The 22,228-nt window shown below is 36.8% G+C and overlaps 2 protein-coding genes across 5 annotated transcripts in view; one reads left to right on the top strand and one right to left on the bottom strand.

Annotated features, from left to right (window-relative positions):
• The window catches only part of ZZZ3 (zinc finger ZZ-type containing 3), a 60,229-nt gene extending 52,207 nt beyond the window's left edge, over positions 1–8,022 (top strand). For 3 of the 4 annotated variants that reach the window (XM_042804056.1, XM_042804057.1, XM_042804061.1), the window contains 3 exons: positions 3,387–3,521; positions 6,207–6,307; positions 6,677–8,022. In XM_042804056.1, the coding sequence (XP_042659990.1) occupies positions 3,387–3,521; positions 6,207–6,307; positions 6,677–6,821 (381 nt within the window). In that variant the 3' untranslated portion in view covers positions 6,822–8,022. Of the gene's footprint in view, positions 1–1,261; positions 1,317–3,386; positions 3,522–6,206; positions 6,308–6,676 lie in introns of those variants that run through there. The other variant, XM_042804064.1, reaches the window with a different exon arrangement.
• Positions 8,023–9,931: 1,909 nt separating this feature from the next.
• The window catches only part of AK5 (adenylate kinase 5), a 94,027-nt gene continuing 81,730 nt past the window's right edge, over positions 9,932–22,228 (bottom strand). The window contains exons 13-14 of the mRNA XM_042804074.1: positions 20,620–20,808; positions 9,932–11,324 (exon numbers count right to left, since the gene is read on the bottom strand). Of these exons, the coding sequence (XP_042660008.1) occupies positions 11,256–11,324; positions 20,620–20,808 (258 nt within the window). The 3' untranslated portion in view covers positions 9,932–11,255. The remainder of the gene's footprint in view (positions 11,325–20,619; positions 20,809–22,228) is intronic.

Consider the following 22,228-nt stretch of genomic DNA (forward strand, 5'->3'; position numbering starts at 1 on the left):
TAAGTATCATCAAGTATGTATTAAATTCTGGCAAGATTCATGAGCCATTTTGAGTTATAAACACATTGTTAATATAAAGGCCTCCAACTGCAGAAAATTTACACCAATTCAGGAAGGAAGTATATAAAAGAAGTAATAAACAGTTTTGTCCTGAAACAGCTCTAAAAGGTTTTAGTTGCATATTTTCAAAAAGTGACCTAGCATGAGATGAGTTTGAAAATAATATAAACTAAATAGTTATGATTCTGGTTACAGATGTGTTTTAGAAAAGTTATGTAGAGCTCTGGTAAAATTTGAATGCTATTGACATCATTGCTTTTGTCTTCCTTCATTGGCTGAATTAAGTATAGATTTTTTTTAAATCCACTTCAGAGCGTGAACTAACAGACTGAGTTGTCCAACAAGTAAATTTATGTGTTTTTAGAGGCAAATTCTAATAGACATATTAACCCAATGTATTACTACATCGTGTAGTGTTTCACTTTCCTAATTATCACATGCAATAATATAAGAATTTAGACATACGTCTTTCCCGCTTCCATGTAGAATCATAGAGGAACTATATCCTACTGCTAGGATCCTGAACAAGTTTCACAGCTGGTGTGAATCAGTGTGGCTTTACTGTGCTTAGACTGAAGAACCTGGATTGTTAATTTTTTTTTTTTGGTGAGCTTAGTGACATTTTGTATGTGAAAAGCTTGTTGCATAACAGAAGTATTAAGCCATCCAGTATAGGTCAATTCATTTTCTTTATTGACTTTTTTATATACACTGCATTATCTTCCTTAAATTACTAAATTTGCTGACCTATTACCCAGTCTTAAATTCCATCTTCAGTCATGTTCTGTATTCTCTCCCTGATGGTCTTTTGGTTCATCTAGAGACAGTCCTGATAACTTCACATGTTACAATAAGAACCTTAAAAGGCCTGGAAAGAAAAATAAATGTTAGGGGACATGCAGATTACTACTATTTATCTTAATGGAACTGTTTTTGAGCAAACATTCTTTTGTTCTGTATTGGTTTTAAATACATATTTTCTAACTGTTCTGAATATTTTCCTAAAACATTTTGATTTTGCCATGGTGTCCTAATTCTCATAAATGTGGGCACCATAAATCAGCTGGGATTCATTTTAATTTGGATAGAAGTTGCTGGTTTACATTTTTGCAATGATAATGGTGGACTCGTGACCCTCCCCTACCCTTTTTTTTTTTTTTTTTTAATATATATTTGGCTTAATCTTTTCTTTCTTCACTAGTGCATCATTTCCAGATGGATATATTTCTGGCTTGCAGTAATGTAGAAAGACACAGGTGAGCTCAGTTACCAAAAAGATCCCCATTATCAGTGCAAAATGGAAGCAATTTGGAAGAAAAAAGAGATCATGAACTGTATTCAAAATGAATGTATAGGATTCTGTTATAATGTTTAAAGTTAGGTCTCTTAGTGACAGTCACTGTCTTGGAGAAAAACACTTTGCATCAGCATGGTGAAGAGATTGAGTGTAGCAAGAAAATTACAGGAAAGGTTTTCTTTGACATCTTTACAATGGAAGTACCAGATGCTGTTCCCTTGTAAAGACAGTAGGTTTTGCCTGGTTATTACCAGTCAGCTTGACTGGCATAACAGTTCGTGAAAAACTACTTCAGTATGAGTTATTCCCAAGTAAAGGCCCTCTATTCTCAACAGAGTGAATTTACTTTTCAGTTACAATTACTTCATTTTGTGAGTAGTCTAGTTGTTCTAAAATACAGCTACTTACTATTCTAGAATTAAGTGTCCACACAGGGAGCTATTATAGCATAGTTTATTCAATATACAGTTATTTTGTGCCAGGCAGTTTTTCTCAGAAAAACTTCTGAGATTTGCACAGAAGGTGAATCCCTGTTTTATATTAAGAGAATGTAGCTTATCACCACACAATTTATTCATGTCGTTTAATCCTGACTTTCCTGTACGCTTGCAGTCTAGTCCTTTATATAGGTTCATAATTACAATTAAATAATTGATAAGGCTTTTAGAAATTTAACACTTAAGAGCAAGACTTTTCCTCAATTACTTTAATAAACTTATTAAATAATACAGTTTTGTTAATCTTCACAGGTTTGTAAAAATAAATTTAAATTATGTATGTAGGCTACCTTAGAAGAATTTTGATTATCTTGTAGTTTTCTGTAGCTGAGTGTTCCTGTCAGTATGGGATCTGAAAACCTCTCTACATCAGTAAAGACTTGTCGTCTTTGAAAACAGCTGATACCTACCAAGTACAGCTGCTACAATTAAATAGCCATCTTGAGACAAGCATCTGAATTAGAATGAGAGGTTCTGTCTTCTCATAACATAGAGGAAGAAGAAAATTGGATGAGAAAAAATAGAAATGGTGTGTTTCTTTAAAAAGAGGGAACCATGTGTTGTTAATCTCTGGCAGAGGGGTATGCACCAGCCTGTAGGGATACAAACTTTTTCATAATTTAGGAAAAATAGGAATCTGTTTTCTTAAGATTTTAAGAGACAGCATGAAGTAAAGGGATGAAGGAGTTGGATAACTCTGAAACTTCTATTCTTTCAGTCTTGCAATGATGCTTCTCATCACTTTTTATTCTTACAGGTAAAGGTGAGAAGTTAATACTGTTAAGATTGACTGTCTTCAAATAAAAAATATATATAGTGGAAGCTTGGTACTGTGTTGATTTATGAGTCTTTTAAAAATCTGAGTGTGCAAAAATTCTTAGAACTAAAAAGTTTTTGGGTGTCATTTGTTTTATTTTTACAGCTTTGAAAGTACTTCAGAACAGTGATCATAACTATCCTTTAAATAGTATTATTCTATACCATTCTGCAGAATCATAAAGTGAAAGATTGATTAACTTGATGAAACTGATCTGAAGTATCAGTTCTCAAGTATAATATCTGTTGCCAAGTATTTAAAACTAAAATAAAATAAGTTTACCTTAAACAAAAGCTGAGTCTTTTATTGCAGCTGCCATTTTACCCACAATGTATGGACAAATGGATTACATGCAAATTGCAGTTAGACATCCAAGATGAGAAAAAACCTAGGAATTAAAGTCAGGCGCTGCTTTCTGCTTTATACAAGAGCTAAGCTATTCACCAGAAGAAACTTGTTCATAGGATAATGTGGTTTTTGTTTTAATGCAAATAATAAAGTATAAATAATACAAAATAAAATGTAAGTTAGCTGTATGCACTGTCTTGTGCAATGGTTTTAAAAATCATTTCCCAGTATGTTTCTTAGTTAGAATATACTGCCAGAGTTTTCTCAGTTATTATTAATCATACCTAATGATTTATGGAATATATGTCTTACTAGTTTTTATGTTCCTAAAGTAAGGAATGTTTCTCTTATTTTTAACCATGAACAGGATGAAGAGAGTATTCCAATAACATACCGAGAGTTACCTGAATACAAAGAGCTGTTAGAGTTTAAAAAATTGAAGAAACAGAAACTCCAGCAGATGCATGCAGAAAGTGGATTTGTCCAGCATGTGGGATTCAAGGTGAGTTTAAGAGATGTTCTGTTACTTGGTGGATTGTGGAAGTTTTCAAAGAACATGGTTTGGATTTCCCCAGAAGGCTTTGTTTAATTAATCAAGTTTGGTTCCTTTGTTCTTCCTCACAGTGTCTGCTTTCCCTCATCCTCTTTAATAAAAACAACCCAAGTAATTCACTCTTTCCAATAGCTCAGGTTTCACTGAAAACTGGTACTATAGGAAAATTAATAAGCATACTGTCTTTTCCTCACTTGTATTATGAAAATACAGCTTTAGAGCCTTGTTAAATCATTGTAGAATCCATTTGACACTACACTCTGTTTTGACAATAATTCATTGATGATAGTTTCCTGATTATGAATTTGGAGTCATTTTGCTTACACCTGGGGCAAGAGAAAGGACAAAGATTTTGAATGAGAACAGTAATAGATTAATAATCTTTCTGTTCTGTGGCAACTTTCCAATCCTATCAGGTAATAACTTGCAGAAGTTGAATCGAGGACACAAAACAATGGTTACTTGAAATGAAGAAAAGAAACATTAAGTTAAACTAATGTGTTGTCCAAGTATCAACCATTAATAGTTGACATGAAAGAAAGAGTATTCTCTAAATTATATTTTCTAGTTTGCAAGGCATTTTTTTGTGTAACTGGTGGCTGTGTTGGAACAGTTTCTTCACCTTGTTTAGTGTTATGCAGATACATTTATTTTCTAATACCCATTTATATAAGAATGCAAAGATAGTTTAAAATTCAGTTCAAAATGACTGGAAAATTAAGACAGCCTTGTCAGTTGACACTGATGGACTTAGTCATGTTGTTAGACAACCAAGGCACTTTTTATTTTTGCCTCTTTTTTTTTTTTTTTTTTTTTTTTCAGTTAGCATGGTGTGTTTGGTTTTTTGTTTGGGGGATTTTGGGGGTTCTTTTGTTTTTTTAAGTTAGCATTTTTTCCCCCCAAAATCAAAACTGATCAGGCAGACTAGACTTCTAGGTAACAAACTAGTTGCTTTTTCTACAAAAAATTACTCTGAAAAGGAAATTGGTATTATTCAGTGTCAAGCATTCCAAGTTTGAAAGCTTCTTTGCAATCTGAATTTTATTTTATTATGCATTACAGTAAACTATTAAATTACATGATTATATACTATTTTCCCTCAGGAGTGCTGCCTTGCTCAATACACAGGCTGGACAGAGCTCACCTGATAAGCAGCCATTCAGAACACTTTTGGTTCTGCATGGCCTTCAGCCTCATTTACTACACATTATTCACACTCTACTTTGAATATTGAATTATTGAATCCCTTGTGGGCTTTTTATGGCTTTCATTGCTGTAATATCAGAGCACTTTGCAGGAATTTTTTTTTCTTAGGAAATAAAAGGCATGGAACTATTTCTGTTTCACAGGGGAGAAGGAAGCTGGAGCACAGAAATTAATGCCAAGGGTTTCTACTTTCTTGGTTCTCATTGAAATAACTGGAACCAATTTTTATTTTTTATATTTTTAAAGTATTTGACATTATTCTGAACTTCATATTTTCAAAGAACAGCTCTGAGGTATGCTTAGTCCCTCCTCATTATCAGCCCTCAAACTCTGAAAGCCATCTGTGGAAGGAAGGGATACAGCTGTGACAAATCTGTTTGTAACCCTGAGTGGATTCATTGTGGCCAGAAATGAGCTGCTGTGTGAGTGGGTTTCACAGATGCTGTGAGAGAACTTCAGGTTCTGAAGGAGGATGAGCTATGGGAGCACAGGCTTGTTTCCCACATTTCTTTCTCCTTTTCAGTCCAGTCTCTGCAGTACTCTTCATAGTTTAGATTTTTTTAAAATTTCTTTTCCCATTTTGAAAAGTTCTCTGAGTCCCATTTTCCAGGTTTCCTTTTTTTATCAAATAATTTTGCATTTTTGCCCCCCTTCCCTACCATCGTCAATTTTTCATCCAGTCTTGATGTTTCGTTTATATTTTGTTTCCTCCTCTTGATGCCAGGCTCTTTTTGGGCTTAGCTGCTGTTGTGTTGTCCCTGATTTTTCTCAGGGCATTAGTTCTTGTCTTCTTGCTCAGCCTTAGTTTTAGACTTCTGTTCCCTTCCCTGAAGATGGTGTCCCACTTCCTTCCCAGCCACCTGGCTTTTAGTTCCAGCCCACCTACAATGCGTTACTGTATTTCCTGAGTTTGAAAGTGCTTCGGTCTGACCTGTCATGTCCTGATCTGCAGCCCACCAACAGTCTCCCAGCAAACTCTACTGGTCTAGTCTTACTGCTTTCTTCTGCCATGGAAAGTGGGTCTATATTTAGACATTTCATGTGGTTGGACTTAAGCTATAGAAACATCGTGTCCATGTATTGTGTCACAGCAGTTCTTACAGCCATGCGAGGATGAGCAGTGACTGCAGGCAGGACTAGGTCTGCTTTTGTTGAGCAGGAGGATAACGTCAACATGGAGCATCTGGGGAGTGGGAACAAAAGCAAGAGAAAGACTTATCGATCCTCAGGGCTCTGGAGGGCCTCTCCTAGAGTCTGAGGACTTCATCATGAATACATTATGGTCTGTGGTGAGAAGAATTCAGCTGTGTGGGCTGGCAATAATCGACCTACATACACGTCTTGCTGTATGGGGTAGTGGTATATACTGTTGGTGATGTAAGTGGTTACTGTTGCTGTTTTCTCAGTGCTCTTCCATCTGCTTCACAGTGTGATAACTGCGGAATTGAACCTATCCAGGGTGTTCGGTGGCACTGCCAAGACTGCCCTCAAGAAATGTCCTTGGATTTCTGTGATTCTTGTTCTGACTGGTGAGCAGCATACCCTTCTACTTGTTATTTATAATTAGCTTGAATCTCTCTATGTGGCTTAACTGCTGTGTGTGTTGGAAATCTTTGCTCCAGCATAGGACACATCCTGTGTTGGGTAAAGTGGAAAACACTTTAGCATATATTTGTGGGATATATATTTTGTAAGCATGTTCTGGATGTAGAAAATCTTTTTTCTTGATACAGTGGACACGCAGGTTTGGTACTGTTAATTAGAGGGGGAAATTATGCTTCATTAATTAATTGGTATCAAGTTTGTTATAAATCTGTTAATATGATCACTGTTTCTGAAAGTTAAAGATGAGGAAAATATTTTACTTTTAAACTGTTATCTTTTTCTTTCCCTTGCAGTCTGCATGAAACAGAGATTCATAAGGAAGATCATCAGTTAGAACCTATTTACAGAGCAGAGACATTTTTAGACAGAGACTACTGCATGTCCCAGGGCACCAGTTACAATTATCTTGACCCAAACTACTTTCCAGCAAATAGATGACATGGGAAGCAGATCTACCATCTTGGGCTTACTATCCTCTTTGAAAAATAACAATGGCACCATTGTTAATTCTGTGCACATTTTGGAAAGACTCTGCTTTCCCTGAAATGTTGCTCACAGCATGACAGCTTCCTGGGTGTACTTGTCAAACTACAGCTTTGAGCTGTCATGGTTCTAGATCACTGAACAGCAGCTGAACATTCCTAGTGTGCAGAAGGTTTCACTGGGAGACTTTTCTTTCACCACATTAGTCATGTTTAGGTGGTGAATCTAAACACAAAAGAAAAACGTACAAAAGGGTGAGCCAGAAATGAGAGCACACATTAAAGATAGAGTAAATTCCAAAGGCTTTGAGGAACTTGGTTATAATGAGATCCAGAGGAGATGAAGTATTTATATAAAAACAGTTTAGTAGCTTGCAGTTTTGTTGTGAAATAGTTTTCAGCACAGTAACTGACTTCTTTAGGCAAGGTTTTAACCAATGACAGTGTTTGCTTCTAGGATGTACTCTAAAAAATACTCACTGTCTCAGCAATGGTTGGTTACAGGCCTTTATTAAATCGGAGCTGCTTAATCACATTGACTTTGAATTTCTTTTTTTTTTTTTTTTTTTTTTTTTAAACCACGATGAACTCTATTTACCAACAGTGAAGCACTACAGGGGGCAACTGTGGCATTGCTTCCTTAACCAGCTCATGGTGTGTGAATGTTATAAAATTGTCACTCAGATATATTTTTTAAATGTAATGTTATATAAGATGATCATGTGATGTGTACAAAATATGGTGAAAAGTGCCAGTGGTAGTAACTGTGTAAAGTCTCTAATACTCAACATTAACTCCTTTAAAATAAAATACACAGCCTTCTGCCTCTGTATTTGGAGTTGTTAGTGCAACTCATCAAAGAAAACTGCCTAATATAAATCATATATATGGTAATAATTTTTCCTCTTTTGTAGTCTGCACAAGATCCATGAAAGATTGTATTTTTATTACTATTTAAACAGTGATTAAATTTAGCCTGAGCAGTGAGCAAGGGTTCACATGCGTTCTTTTATACTGCTGGATTTTGTTGTGCATCATTTAAAACATTTTGTATGTTTCTTCTTATCTGTGTATACAGTATGTTCTTAAATAATGTTCAATTGTCAGGAGAACTGTGAGAAATAAACTATGTGGATACAGTCTGTTTATATATAGAATGCTTGCTGTGACTTCCTTTCTGTGTAGTTCTGACTTTTTAATCAAGATGGAAAACATTAAAAGGACATTTTAATACGTCATACAAATATTCACTATGCAGACCTGCAAGATGCCCAGCGCCTTCCTCTGCTGTTCATTTCAGTGGGAACTGATGGTGCTCTGCGCCTACTGAAATACGCTTTGCCTTTTGCAGGATTAGCATTTTAGTTTCCTCATATCTTACTTACAGACTGTTCTTTTTCAAATTGTAGAAAATTCAGGTTTTAGTAGCCTTGGTACACTGTATACCATTGTCTGAGAAGCTTTGTAATTATTGTGACATATTTTAGTTAATATATTTTCTAATGAAATGTATAGCTTGTGATTCAGAAACACTTGATTATTTTATAACTGTAATAGATTTCCAGTTGCTTTGAAACTTGAATACTCGGAGTAATTAGCTGGACAAGAAACTCATTTGACATAAAAAGACGGCAATAAGAAGGATAATTGGCTGGCTGCACCTAATAACTTTAATTATAAACCGCTCAGTATTAAGTTTTGCAATAACTTTAGGTGTAGTTATTTTTTTGCTACAGAAAAAGAAAATTTAAGCATTTAATCTACTTAGAAGGTAAAACAGTACAGTTATTAAAACACTGAGCAAATCTCATATGTAAACATATCTTGTTATCTAGAATACTTAAATAAATTTAATAAACCTTAAAGAAATACAACACAAAACTTCACATGATGTATTTTAGTTTTTAATTGGAAAAGAGACTGCTCTGAGAGGCTCTCTAATACAGTAAAAAATGTGCTTTCCACGTCATTCATGCTGTTTATAGGAAGCTAGAGTTGGTGAAGGTGGATTATCAGGGAGAGAATCTGTGGTAATACTTGTTTCCTGTTGATATCCTGAAAAAAATTCTGGAAGAAAATAACAAAAGTACATTAGTGCAAATATTCAGTCATTGATTTAGGATAGCTTGGGAAGAACAAAAAGACATGGTACAGTTTGAGTGAGATTGGAAGCAGAAGGAGAATCTAAAGTCTGAATCACCCAAGGAAGAAGTGTCTTGGATAAGTCCTCTTTTTATTGAATATGTATAAATATTATATTTCCATATGCATGCATATACAGCTATTTCTCTTGCATACATTATGAACATAAGCAAATAGATATTTACTGCACATACACCAAATCAAGCATGGGAATTTTTTTGTTTTGTGCCACAGAAAAGACCAGAAAAAGCAGGAAGAAAAATTAAACTGAAACTGCATGTTAAATAATTTTTGTAATTTGATAAAAACCCAAACAAAAAGCAGCTGATTGTTGCCTTTGTTCCCATCCTGCACAAGTATGATACTCCACACTTTTTAACTTCTACTGTAATTAGAAGTAATAAAAAATACTCCAGGAAACCCACCCAGATGGATTTCCAACTTCATGGTAATTCCAGAATATTTAACTTTTTTTTTTTATGGAAAAATACTCCACCAGACACCTGCTAGTGCTTCAAGGCTCGGTTTAGAAAAACCTGCCTTCTCGAGCTGATGCATTCTGAAAGTCTCTTGCTTAAAGCTGTTGTACTGCAGATGTTACTGGTCACTTAATTGCACTGGTCTGGAGCTGGAGCAGCACTTCCTAGAGCATCAGAGGTAAAATGTAGGCTATAAAAGGACTCAGGAAAGACGGAACATCCAGCATATGAAGGATAAGAACATATCTAAAACAGTCCCTTAAAAATAATTGAACTAGCATTTACAGGGCAAATGCTAAGGAAGAAAAAGAAAACAGAAGAATCTGCCCTGAATGGAAAAAGGACATATTCTGTAAGCATGCTGATTTGAGCTATATTTTCAAGTCATGTACTGTGCTTTAAAAAGGATTAAACCCACATATACTGTAACAGAAATCATTACTCTTCATTTTTGTACATGTTTTATTTGTATTATGTCTTCATTACAAGAAAGGTAACTTTAAAAATCCAAATCCGCTGCATAAAGTACAACTTTGACAATAAGAGCAATCATGCAACCCACTTCAACTGAATTCATCCAGTAGTTCCAGTAAGAGGATGCAATTATATTACAGGAATGTCAAACAAGCTTTTACTTAATTGTCAGAATACCAAAGAAACTCCACAATATTTTGGTTAACCTAATGGAAATACAATGATTTTTACAGACTCTTGTGCAGATATTACGGATAAATGTCTTACTAAAGATGCAAGCAATATGAATCAAATAATCCCTGACATTTTCCTCCTTCCCCCCCCCCCCCCCCCCCCAAGTTTTGGCAGTGCCAGTACAAGACAACAGATGATGTGAGTTTTACATTTTAAATACTTCCAAAGTATGCTTTAGACATCTTCATACATTCTGGCTTATAGTCAGCTTTATATGTAGACCTTAATTAATACAGTAAAACTGCTGTTGATATGGACAATTACTGGATTGCACGTTTAACTATACAATACAATCATTATTTTCACCTCAGCTCACAAAACTGGGAAGTCGTCATTTATAACATCTTACAATTCCCAGCAGAAGACAAGGCTGCCTCAGAGATGGTGTCTGCTCCCCAATAATGGATCGACAGACTTCTGTAATACTCAACTGTGTCTTCACCTTTAATTAATTTTTCTGCTTCTTGTAATAGTGTTCCAGGGATGTGAGAAAATTTTATTTTAACTTCTAGCTTGTCTAATTCCAGCCGCCTTACAGCTGCATGTAACAGAATTTTATAGATTTTAGTCAATAAAGCCCAAGAACAAGCTAAGGGACACTGCAGAAATTAATAGTGTTAATTAAAAGAAAATAATAACCAGTGGGAAACCTGTATGCAGTAATCTTAAAGTTAATATGCTAAATAGCGAATGATGTGGTTGTAGAGCTCACTGCTGGCCAGGCACTGTCTGATTTCCAATCAAATGTATGAAATCATGAAATACAAACCAGAGCTACTGTTCACCGTGCTGCTTTTAACCCATGAAGAGCAAACAACCAGTAAAACAATATACAGTTCTTAGCATTAGCATACAGAGCACTTTCTATTGAGTGTATTGTCAGAACAGAGAAAAAAGATTGCATCTAAAATAACATACCACATGCACAAATTCCAGATGCCTCTCAAGAAAGCAGTATTGCTTTGAACAGCATTTTAACCATGACTGTCAAGTGCATGTGAGGTGAGGCTGTGTACACGCCATTACTGCATTTCTGTTGAAAAAGAAAATGCCTCTTCCTCTTACAGAAAAGAGTCAATTGTCTTGCAGACTTCCAGAAAAACATTCTCGTGTGTTCCTTCTGCATCAACCTGTGAAGCAGGCAAAAACCATTAGTTTTGATTAAGTTACAAAGAATTATCTCGGAAGCTAAACATTGGCACAAAGAAAAAGGTCCAATATAAATAAAAGCTGTTCTGTTTCGCGTTACAAGCATTCTAATGTAGAGGAGCAGCTTCTACAAAACAAATTATTCACTGTTTCCACAGATTTATATGAGAAGGTTCTGTAGGCTCCATTGTCTGGAATTAACATTATATGTTAATCAAATGAAGGAGCTTATGCTCTTTCTCCTAAGTACTCATGTTTTAAAGTATAATTACACCTTTGGTATACCAAACAGTTTCCAGAGATTTTTAGAAATTATTTTAACATGTAATACCCTCCAAAAGAAACCTAACAGAGTAACTTCGATATCATACTGTTAATGAGATGAATAACACTGACTTGTAAATTTGTTTCTTGTCATCATCTAAAGTGCCAAAGTATGTAATGCTATGACTGACCTAAAAGCTTTCAAATGGCAGTAACTTAGCAAGGTTGTGTGTTCCCGTGGATTTCTATGTGCAGGCTTGGTGGATTGGTTCTGGTTTTACGCCGACCTTTGGGCAATGCATGTTTCATAGTGGCACTAGTTTTGTTGTGCAGCAACTCGCTTTCATTGAAGAAATCTTTAACACCCCAAAGATTCTGTTTTGGCCACAGGTTGTCCAGGCTGTTCAAGTTACTCTGCATGACTGGACTTCACGAACAACACCACCAATTTATTCTCCTACGCTGAGGAATGGAGCACTGCATTTTAGCAATGAGGAATTATGTTTGTAGCCAGTAATACTTCTGTACGTTCCCTAGAAGATGTAATGTAGCACTGAGCTTTGCTGAGCTATGAGTTTCAAGCCCATCCCATGCAGGAAGTGTCGTGCAGGTCATTACTTGAGGAAGGAGAGCTGGCTTTTGCCTTCACGGTAGTGCCACAAGCAGCTTTCATGCTGGCTGTGTGCACCGCACAGATTGCCTCTGCTGATTATTCAGTTCCTCTCAGACACCTGGTGAGAGCCTTGATTCTCTATCAAAAGCAAGCACCCTCTCTGCTTCTTCATACTTTGTCTTTCATGTATGCATGCCATGGACTTTACACACATTTAAATGGACCTATGACAACTTTGCTAAGGCCCGTTTTTCTGAACTGTGTGCTGCATTTTCATCTCCAAGTTGCTGACTAGGATGTCAAACAATTGTAATGTTTGAAGGGGACATTCCTGACCGTCATATTTTCTGCCACCTCTTTGTTCTGCAGGAGAAAGGACAGACTTTCAAACTCCAAAAAATGTATTTTTGAAATAGGACATGAAATTCTTCTCAGATACAGCTTTGGCTTGCAGACAGCTCCTGTACAGTCTGACTGCACTCAATGTACATTTAAGTCCCTCAGTGCTAAGTCTTGTGTGGGAGTCAGCAGCTGCTCCTTGCAGAGATCCAGAAAGGGATCTCATTCACACTCTCTAGCTTGGTTTTGCTCTTGGTGGCATCTGCAGATGCTGCGACATTTGGTCCCTTGTTGCATCCTGTCGGAAGTGCTGGCACATCCAGCCAGTCCACCTCCACACACAGCAGTTCCAGCACTGGAAACGACCAGCCTGGCCAACCTTCAAGGAGCCACGCCTGACTGGGTCCAGTTGCCTCGGGCTCACTGCAAAGGTAACTTACAGTCTGAGCTGAACTACCCTCTCCTCTCCTGGTAAGCTTTCAGGAGCACAGTTCTCTTGCTTCCCTTGCTGTCCGTCATGTTGGTGTTTGCTGACATTGCTGCTTTGTGTAATGCTGAAGCACGCACATGCTGGAATAGCTTGTGAAGCAGCATGTGGTGCCTTAGAACTTAGGTCAGTTCTCAAACAAGGGCTGCATGTCTTTCAGAAGCTTTCTATGCGACAGAAACAAAGGGTTTGAGGGGGATACCTACGAGTAGCAAAGAGAAAAGGGGAATGGTGAACCATTCTGGGCCAAATGCGTGCCTTCTCCAGGTACAATAAAACTAGCAACTCCCATCTCAGCTGCTATAAAGTGGCTTGTTTTGTCTGTCTCAGCTGCCAAGACACCTATTTTTATACGGCTATCCCACAGGAAATACACTTCACACAGGGTGAAGACCACAGCCATTTTACAGCTCTCTTATCAATATATATTTTAATTATCTCTTTGTTCCATAAATACATTTGCACTGGCTAACTGATCTAACCTAATCAGCACAGCTGATTGCTATTGGCTTTTCAGCAACCTCTTCTAGAACTGGGACTAATACTCAGGTCTAGATCTAAGCAGTCATGATGAAGAATTGGGTTTATAAGCATGGAAATTGTCACCCCTTTATGACTGGCTGGAATGCTGACTTCCTAACAGTCACAGTAAAATATGGATGTGCATGACTAATGACAGCCCCAGTGCTTCCCATGCCATCCTCCTAAATAACAAAGGCCCAATTCATAAAACTAACTTAAAGTCGTGGCACAGAACTAACTTAATGTGACAATAACTCACAGCTAGTACCGCAGTAATTCAATGACACTCTTTGCAGCTCCAGGAGAGAAAAATGTGTAATTTTCTTTCTCAGATTATAATAAGACTCATAAATTAGAACTGTTTTCAAGGTTATTTAAGGCTACTGTCTTCTCATAAAAGCAAGATCCAGATGCAGTTTTCCATAGTGCTTCCAGATCTGAAATGCCACTATGGCTTTAGGTAACTGCAAATACAGAGAAATTTAATGAGTTCATATGAAAAATGGCTGCAGTAATTATCTCCATAGTACAGTGGTGCTCCTTTTGGCATTAAAACCAGCCAATTAAATTTTATGTCATCAAATCTCCATTTGTCGTAGGTTTGGGGATTTAGAACCATAAACATATACTGCCACTAAGAAAATACCTGATTATCTGTAGAGGGGATGGCTGAGGACCACCATTTTCAACAAGGCAGACTGAGATGCTGGAATAAACTCACTAGTTAGAAGATTCTTATCAAAGGTCAGTAAAGTTAATCTGTGTTGCCACTAACATTTATACCTTTGTCATTAAAAAGAGTGTTAAAAACTTCTCTGAGACAGCACAGTACCTGGATCTCAGAGCAACAGATCAAGCTGTCTGGAAATCCAGTGGAAACATGCTGCCTCGATACCTACTCACATTTGACATGAATTTACTGCTGTGTTTTATGTATAATGCCCTGATAATGTTTCTGATGTATATTTCTAGACTGGTGTCTTATCTAATGGGTCACAAGCCACCAAGGGCAGTGACATAGAAACTCTTGTCCCTTTGTTCCCCACCTACTTACCTACCAGGGTTAATGATTCTCTGCCAACATTTCAAAAGATGGAACTAAATTACATACCTGCTATCACTATTACCATTATCACTTCTCTAAAGGGAAAAGCACATATCTGCCCCTCCCCAGAGACATTTCTATCAGAGGATCGGCATGAGAAGACTCAGAAATGGAATATCATGAGAGGGTGGATGGTCGCTTGTTCTTTCATAATGGTTACAGAAAATGTTTGTGATAAGAATCCAGTAACTACTGCTTAACCATCATGTGACTTCAACTGATTTTAGAAAGAAATGTTAGAACAACACTGTGAAAAAAGAAAAAGGGAGAAAGAAAAAGAAGGAAAAGAAAAAGAAAGAAAAATTTTTTAAAAAATGCATTTTGGTCGAAATTTGTAGGCTAAGCTTCCACAGCTTGTGATCTGAAATAGTGAAGGGTTTTGCCCAGCCTTGAAAATCCTCTGCTCCGGACTGCCTACCTTATTTGTTATACTTTTCCTCAGATGACTTTGAACAGGGAACCTGTATTTAAGACACCTACTAGATGTCTTATGTTACCTAGATAGGTTCGGTTTTGTCTTGCTTGACTACCAATGCATTGCTCTTCTCTATTACTTATTACCCTCCTACATACTGTCACTTGAAAACAGCTTTAAAAAATGAGTCAGATATTAAAAACAATCAGGTTTTTTCCTCCCTTTCTTCTGAATTGACAGAGGGCCATATATTCAAAGGTATTTACATTTAGCCACGTTAAAACACAAGTAGGTGCCTACTAAATTTTCAGATGCACTTTGTCCAGCTGCCTTGGAAATCACTGAGAAATAAATTTAGAAACAACAGCATCTACCTGCTTATTACAGCTACCATAGTGCATTTCATTTCATTTCATTAATCTGAAACATCTGATTCCCACAGAATCAGGCAGCTTGAAACTGTTTTTGTGAGTAGTGCTTTCAGTCCTTGCACTTCCAGTATGAGTTCTTAGTTTAATACTACCCGCCTGCTGCCCTTAGCAGCAGGTGGATGTTCTGTAACTGACTATGAAAGAAATTATGGAATATTAAACAATATTCCCAAAACATTATTTTTTAAAAATTAATTGGAAATTTTCTAACTTATTGTTAAACATACTTTACCTTCCACAACACAGTTTAGAAACTTAACGCCTTAGCAGAAAAGTGAGCAGAGGACCCTGTCATTCTTTGCCCTTCATTCTTCAGTCAGTTAATCTTCCCTTGTAAATACATCCCCGTGAGTTACATCACAGTTCTTCATCTCAGCTGGGTGTCTGGAAGGATCACTATTATTTATTCCTGTCAGGTTCACAGATGTTTCATCTGCACCCAAAGTCTACACCCTTTGTGCATGCCTCATGCTTTCACTGCTGAACAGAAACACTGACAGGTAATCTTGGTCAAAGGAAAATTTCAGATAGAGTTCTGATCTTTTGGCAGCTTTATCAGGTCAATGTTCTTGTTCAGAGGTCAGTGGAACGGAAAAATGCTCCATTTAAAAATACTATATTAGTTATTTATGAATGCATCTGTGCACAATAACTCTAGGTTTAGAGAAGGTCATAAAATTCTCATTGATTAAAATGGGAATGATGTTACAACCATACACCTTTGTCTCTTCTGTGTATGTAAAGCAAAGAGAGAATTCCTAATGACTGCAGAGGAAGCTAGGTCAGACGAGTTTTTCTGTCTCTATCATGTTTATTAGGTACCTAGCATCTGTGCCATAACACCCATTCCAATGCAGAGAACAAGTGTAGTCTCAAGCACACCCTGATATGGCGTGACAGATCGGTTCCTCCACTGAATGCTCATCCAACATCTAATTCCCACACCAGACCTTTTGCTTTGTTTTGCCCAGGGCTGAATTTTACTTTCCATACTTAATCTGCCTGTTTCAGGACTGAAAACTTTCAGGCTGGATAGGACAAATTAAACACGTACCACCGTTGCCATGTGCTGTTCCCAATCTGTGGAAAAGTTTGCCTATCCCTAAATACACTTAAAATGGACACATCAAATAATACCAATATGCCAACTAAATTTACTTGTTAGATGAGTCTATTTAACAATTCTGATTTTCTTCTCTGTGACAAAGCAAGGACTGCATGCTACAGTTAAGCCCTACAGGACATATTCACTCATGCGATTAAACACTATTTCACCTACAATTATTAGTGGTGTTTAGTCACACATTGCAGTAAGATGACTAGAAAAGGTTAATGCTGAATCTTCATGGCAGTTAGGTGGGATTTAGACTCTTAATATTCTTCTTAAAAACCCAGCATCCACTCCTCTGAATTCTTAAGAATGTGCCTGGCTGGAATCTCAAGGGACATAAAGCTTACATGAGCCTTCCACTGCAGAGCTGTTTCTGTTGAAAAAACAAGACTGGGCAGGAATAACTTTCCAGAAGAAGACAACTAAAGGTTCTTTCAGACCCTTCTCTTCCCATCTTAAACAGCTTCTCTTCAGATGCTTTCACCATCCCTTATCCTGGGATCACAGACTGATCTGGATCTGTGAACAGCACCTTCAGGTAAGACATCACTTCCTTGAAGCTACTGGATCCCACCAGCTTTGCCTCTGGTCTGTAGTTATATGAAAGTCCATGCATTATTTTAAAAATCTCACTAATGTAGATGAGATAATGTATTTTAAGGGGCCTTCAAATCAACACGTGTAAATTAATTTTGGTGGCTTTGCCTGAAATGGATTAGGAAATATATACACAGTTCTTTCAGTAAGCAGAATTACAGAGGCAGTAGCATCTTAATGGAGCGTTAACATCTTCAACCAGCACTAGTCAATGCTGGAGAATAATAAAACCCACTTAGGAATGAACAGATTCCCAAAGCTAAAAATATGTGGTGTTATAAGTAAAATCAAGAGGAAAAATATTAAACATGTTAGACTGCCTCTAGGTAAAATCTCAGTCTTCTGTGTATATATATGATATTACAAATAACAAAACCCAAGGACTATTTTAGCCTAGCCTATGCACAAAAAAATGCAGTCAGAAGTATTACTGTTAGTTTTTCTGCTTTCCACCTGAATTTATTTTATTCATTCAGATAACATCAGAGTGGCTGCTAATGTCAATGCTTAGCAGGATGTAAAATATGTTGCTATAAATAAGAAACTAACCCTGCTTTCTGGGAATTGTAAACTTCCCCTTTACTCTCTGCTTTGTTCAACACATGCAGCTTAAACCTGTTCACTGCTAAAATAGCTTTTAAATGGTAAACCAAGTGTCTGTTTTCTCTAAATTTCCCACATAGCTCAGTTATACATTTTGTGTTACCTAGTTCTCCTTATTTCAAAACAGCTGTTGACCAAGTCTTAACTGTTCTGTCTTTGTCTTTATTCTTCAAATTGTTGAACCAAATAATGTGTAGATTTGCAAGATGTGCATTTACAGGATAATAATACAGGTTGGAAAGAACCTCAATAGGTCTAGTCCAATCTCCTGAGCAAAGAAGGACTGGGCATGGGAAGGATGCCACTATGCCAGACACTATGTTTGAGCTGTGTCATTGACCACATCAGACTGTATCGTTAAACTCTTTGAGTTCATTTATCCAGGAAAATTGACTATAAACATTTCCTAAACAAGTATTCCTTTCAGAAAATAAATTACTTTGTTTCACAGTGTGTAGCATATTTCCAACACTAATTTTTTTCTTTTTTTTCTTTTTTTTTTATTACAGCACTGTCCACTGCAGAACTGATAGGGATTGTCTGGATCAGAATAGCTATTGAAGTCAATTGCCCTGTGCAAAAAAATGCTCAGACCTAGTTTTCCACTTTCACTATAGGTACAAAGTAAATTTTAAAACAGATTTCCACAACTGTTCAATAACAGTTGGTCAAAAAAATAACTTCTCTCACCCATGAACAATAAAACATTAACATGCTTCTTGTATGAAAACTACATTTGCTCCTGCTCCTTGCTGTACAGGCACCAGGGCTGCAGGCTTGTACCCACGGCTGGCTGAGGGTGACAAGGATAGACTTGGGAGGATTAATTTTAAAAGCCTATCTCTGCTGAGTATTTTGGCAGCGTTCTCTCAATGCTGATAAATAACTGAACACATCTACATCGTAAGGGCTGGGGGCGGGGGGGCATCTCCCTGCTTAAATCCATAATGGAATCACATCTTTGATAGCACATGTGTATTTTATCAGCTTAGTGAAAAGTAGATGAGGTAGACATTTCAATACAGAGTACCCGGGTTCACGAAAAACAGAGCATGTTTTTCAACCTTAAAAGGACATTTTCCATTATAGTGTTTATAAAGCTGATTTTATAGAGCTTTCATACCCAATAGTTCCACCCAAAAGATGGAAGTATGTTGAACACCTACATTCATCAGAAGGAAATACAGACAATGTAGATTGTACGAAAGCCAGTGTAAGCACTGATCAAGCAATGCACGAATATTTTCTAATGTAGCAATGCACAATGTCAGTTCCCCCAAAAAATAATGATAAAAGAGTGCAAAGCACATATCCAGTTCTGACCCACAGACTCAGCAAGTCCCTTAAGGAGCTAGCGAGCTATAAGCTTTCAAGAAAAGACTGCATGTTTTGCCACAGCACAGATTATATAGGAGATGGAGCAGAAACTTGCAGCAGAAGAATTAAGGAAGGGCAAGGAGAGTCTATGTCAAGTGAAATAAGGCAGACCATGGATGCACAATCTGTGTGCAAGTATTTAGTGTAGTTTAATTTTCTCTGGGACTGTCACTTCCCTAATGCTTCAAAAAGGGAAACACTGTGGTAGGCGCAGCTCGCTGGAGCAAGATCTTAGAGATATAGAGAGCTCCCTTCTCCTTTGCATCACACTGTGTTGGTGTATTTTGTATTGTACTGAATACTTAATTAGTCCCATCTTTGCAATGTTGGCAAGGTAGGTTTTCAAAGAAAATACAAATAAAACCAGATAATCGTCTTAAGCTTAAATAAGAAAAGTAACTGAGGATTTTTTTTCTGCCAGTCTAGAGTTTGCCTTCTGTACACTTATCATGGGGTTACCAAAGGACACAAACTGGGACTATCCCTTTGACTACCATTTTTCTCAGGACTGTGTTATTTACTCTGTTCTCAGGTCAGGGCATGGTTGCATAATGTAGCTGCACGTTTCTTTCAGGAACTTTGTAGAGGAGAAAGGTTTGGGATATGTGATTTGCATGTTTGCTACAGCCTCCAGAAAAAAGCTCCCATAGTATTTCCAGAAACTCTTACTGTATTCTTTCCCTTTTGGGACAAGAAGGATCAATAGGACTAGATCTTTCTGTAGCTGAACACAAGAGACAGTTTGCCATGACAGAGAAGAGAAATGTATAAAAGGAAATATAAGTGTCCCATGTAAATGAGTTTACAGACGTGCCAGTATATACATTGGCTAATTGCACTGACGGATTTTTTCTTGCTTCTCTGTAAACTATTGATTAGAGAATAAAAAGAATGCTTTAAATATCACTTCCTGAGCAGGTGCAAATGGAGGTACTTCACTGAAATTAATATAACTATGTCATTTATTCCAGAAGAAAGATCTTTCTCTTGTGCAGATCTGTTTTATTTCAGGATACATACTGTCAGTTTTGTAAATTTAGCTAAAGAGTTTTGGATTAACATAATCTTTCATACTAATTCTGAAAGCCCTTATATAGAAATAAATCCTAATACTTAAAGAAAAGCTCTCCAGCATTAATGTTTAATAAGAGATTCTGTACAGATGAGGTAGTGATTCAGGATATGTTCTCAGACTCAGGATAAATTTATGTTTTTATTCTTTCAAATTGTACTGTGGAACTCAGAAGTTTATAGAAGTTGCAAACAAACCAGAGAAGAGTAAAATGAGAACAAACTGGAAAGTGCAGAAACTAATACAGCTCATAAATGGTGTCATGTCAGTATTTTCTGAATATTGCTCATATCACAGAAATAAAAAGCAATAATTGAATTAAAAAGATCAAGCAATTTACCTTGCATAACTGTGTCTTCCTTTCATAGTATGCAATCACAGGTCTTGATGCTTGGTAATAGCTTTTGATTCCTTCCTTGATAGTTTCAGCATTATCAGAGTACTGACTGCTCTGATTTCTCATCAGAAGGCGACTGCTCATGGTTTCTGCAGAGCAGTCCAGGCAGACCACAAGTTTTGGTTCCCCAATCTACAGACAAAGAAAAACAGTAAGTATTCAAACCACTGGCCTGGTAAAACTGATTTGGTTTGGATAATTTTGAAAAGAAATGCTACCAAAATAGTCATCAAGGAATTTATTAGCAAATTACTTTCATATTTGTCTATGCAGAAATTATGCTTATTGACAAACACCTCTTATTACAGCAGCACTTAGAGATCCCACTATTCAAGATCTAGGCTGTGCTTGATCAGACTCTACACATACAGAGAAAAAGAGATATGATCTGAAAAATTCTGGCTGCTTGGACTGCAGATCATCAGTTTGTTCATTATCTGCAACTGTTTGAGAAAAGCTTGATGCAAACAGCACTGGACTCAGGGAATGCTTGACATGGTTATTTTTCTAGCCTTTGCTTTGTTTAATCTGTGAAAAATACATTTACATTCAGTGAATGGTAAACTATAGCTTAGATTTTCAAAAGGCAATAGAAGGAAAAGTCCAAATTAAAGTGTTCCCACTTGAAACAGAAATGAGTAGCAACAGACAGGCTCAGGGACACCATCAAATGCTTGTTATTGGACAGAGTCACAGGAATACATTCTGTGAATTACTTTAGACCACACACTAGTTTATGTCAATATTTGCAGTGTAACTCTACATCATTACTACCCATGGCATAAAGAAAGGATGTGATATATTCCTCTGCATTTTCAAATTCGTGAGTAATTTCCAAATTCTCTAACAAGCCCACCATTTAGTGCTTTTTGGCTAGTGCCAAAGTAGTCACAAGGGAGAGTCTGCCCTTTTCTATAAAGAAATGAAATACAGATTTATTTATTTTTACTCCCAGGCCTTGGCAAATACAGTAAATAATTGTCTCTATCTACATTTGATCATAGATAGTGCAGTACTTTATGGGTGAAAAAGAACTGGCAAGAAAGAGCAAAACGTTCCTTATAACATTTTAGGAGAGACCCAAAAGTCCTGAACATAAATCCTCATAATTCTTTCCCCGAGATGCTGAAAAATATGCATGTCATTTAGCATAAATCTTGCAATATACTCTGTCAAACACCCTGCTCAGGCACAGCTTTCTCTGACACAAGCTTTTGCCTGAGCAACAACTGTTGGGCTCAGTTTAAAGGGGTAAACTCCACCTCTATCAAGTAAACTAAAGGTGTTACAGGATCAGAGAAAAGTAATGTAACAATTTTTCCATGCAGTTGTGTATTAAATTGTTCAATGATGCTCTCAGACTTTTCCTCATTCCTTCCCTTTCTATAAGGGATTTGGAGAACCCCTTTTAGGAGAAAGAAGTCTTGAGAAAAGACGACTGTTCTTCACATTAGATCTTCACATTATAAAATCATGCTTTTACCATGGCTACAGCAAAGTCTAAAGGACTGATATATGAAAATTGCCATTGCTACCTTTGTTGACAGCTCTT

Source organism: Tyto alba, unplaced genomic scaffold, assembly GCF_018691265.1.
Source record: "Tyto alba isolate M040663 unplaced genomic scaffold, T.alba_DEE_v4.0 Super-Scaffold_1000006, whole genome shotgun sequence".
NCBI classification, from domain to species: domain Eukaryota; kingdom Metazoa; phylum Chordata; class Aves; order Strigiformes; family Tytonidae; genus Tyto; species Tyto alba.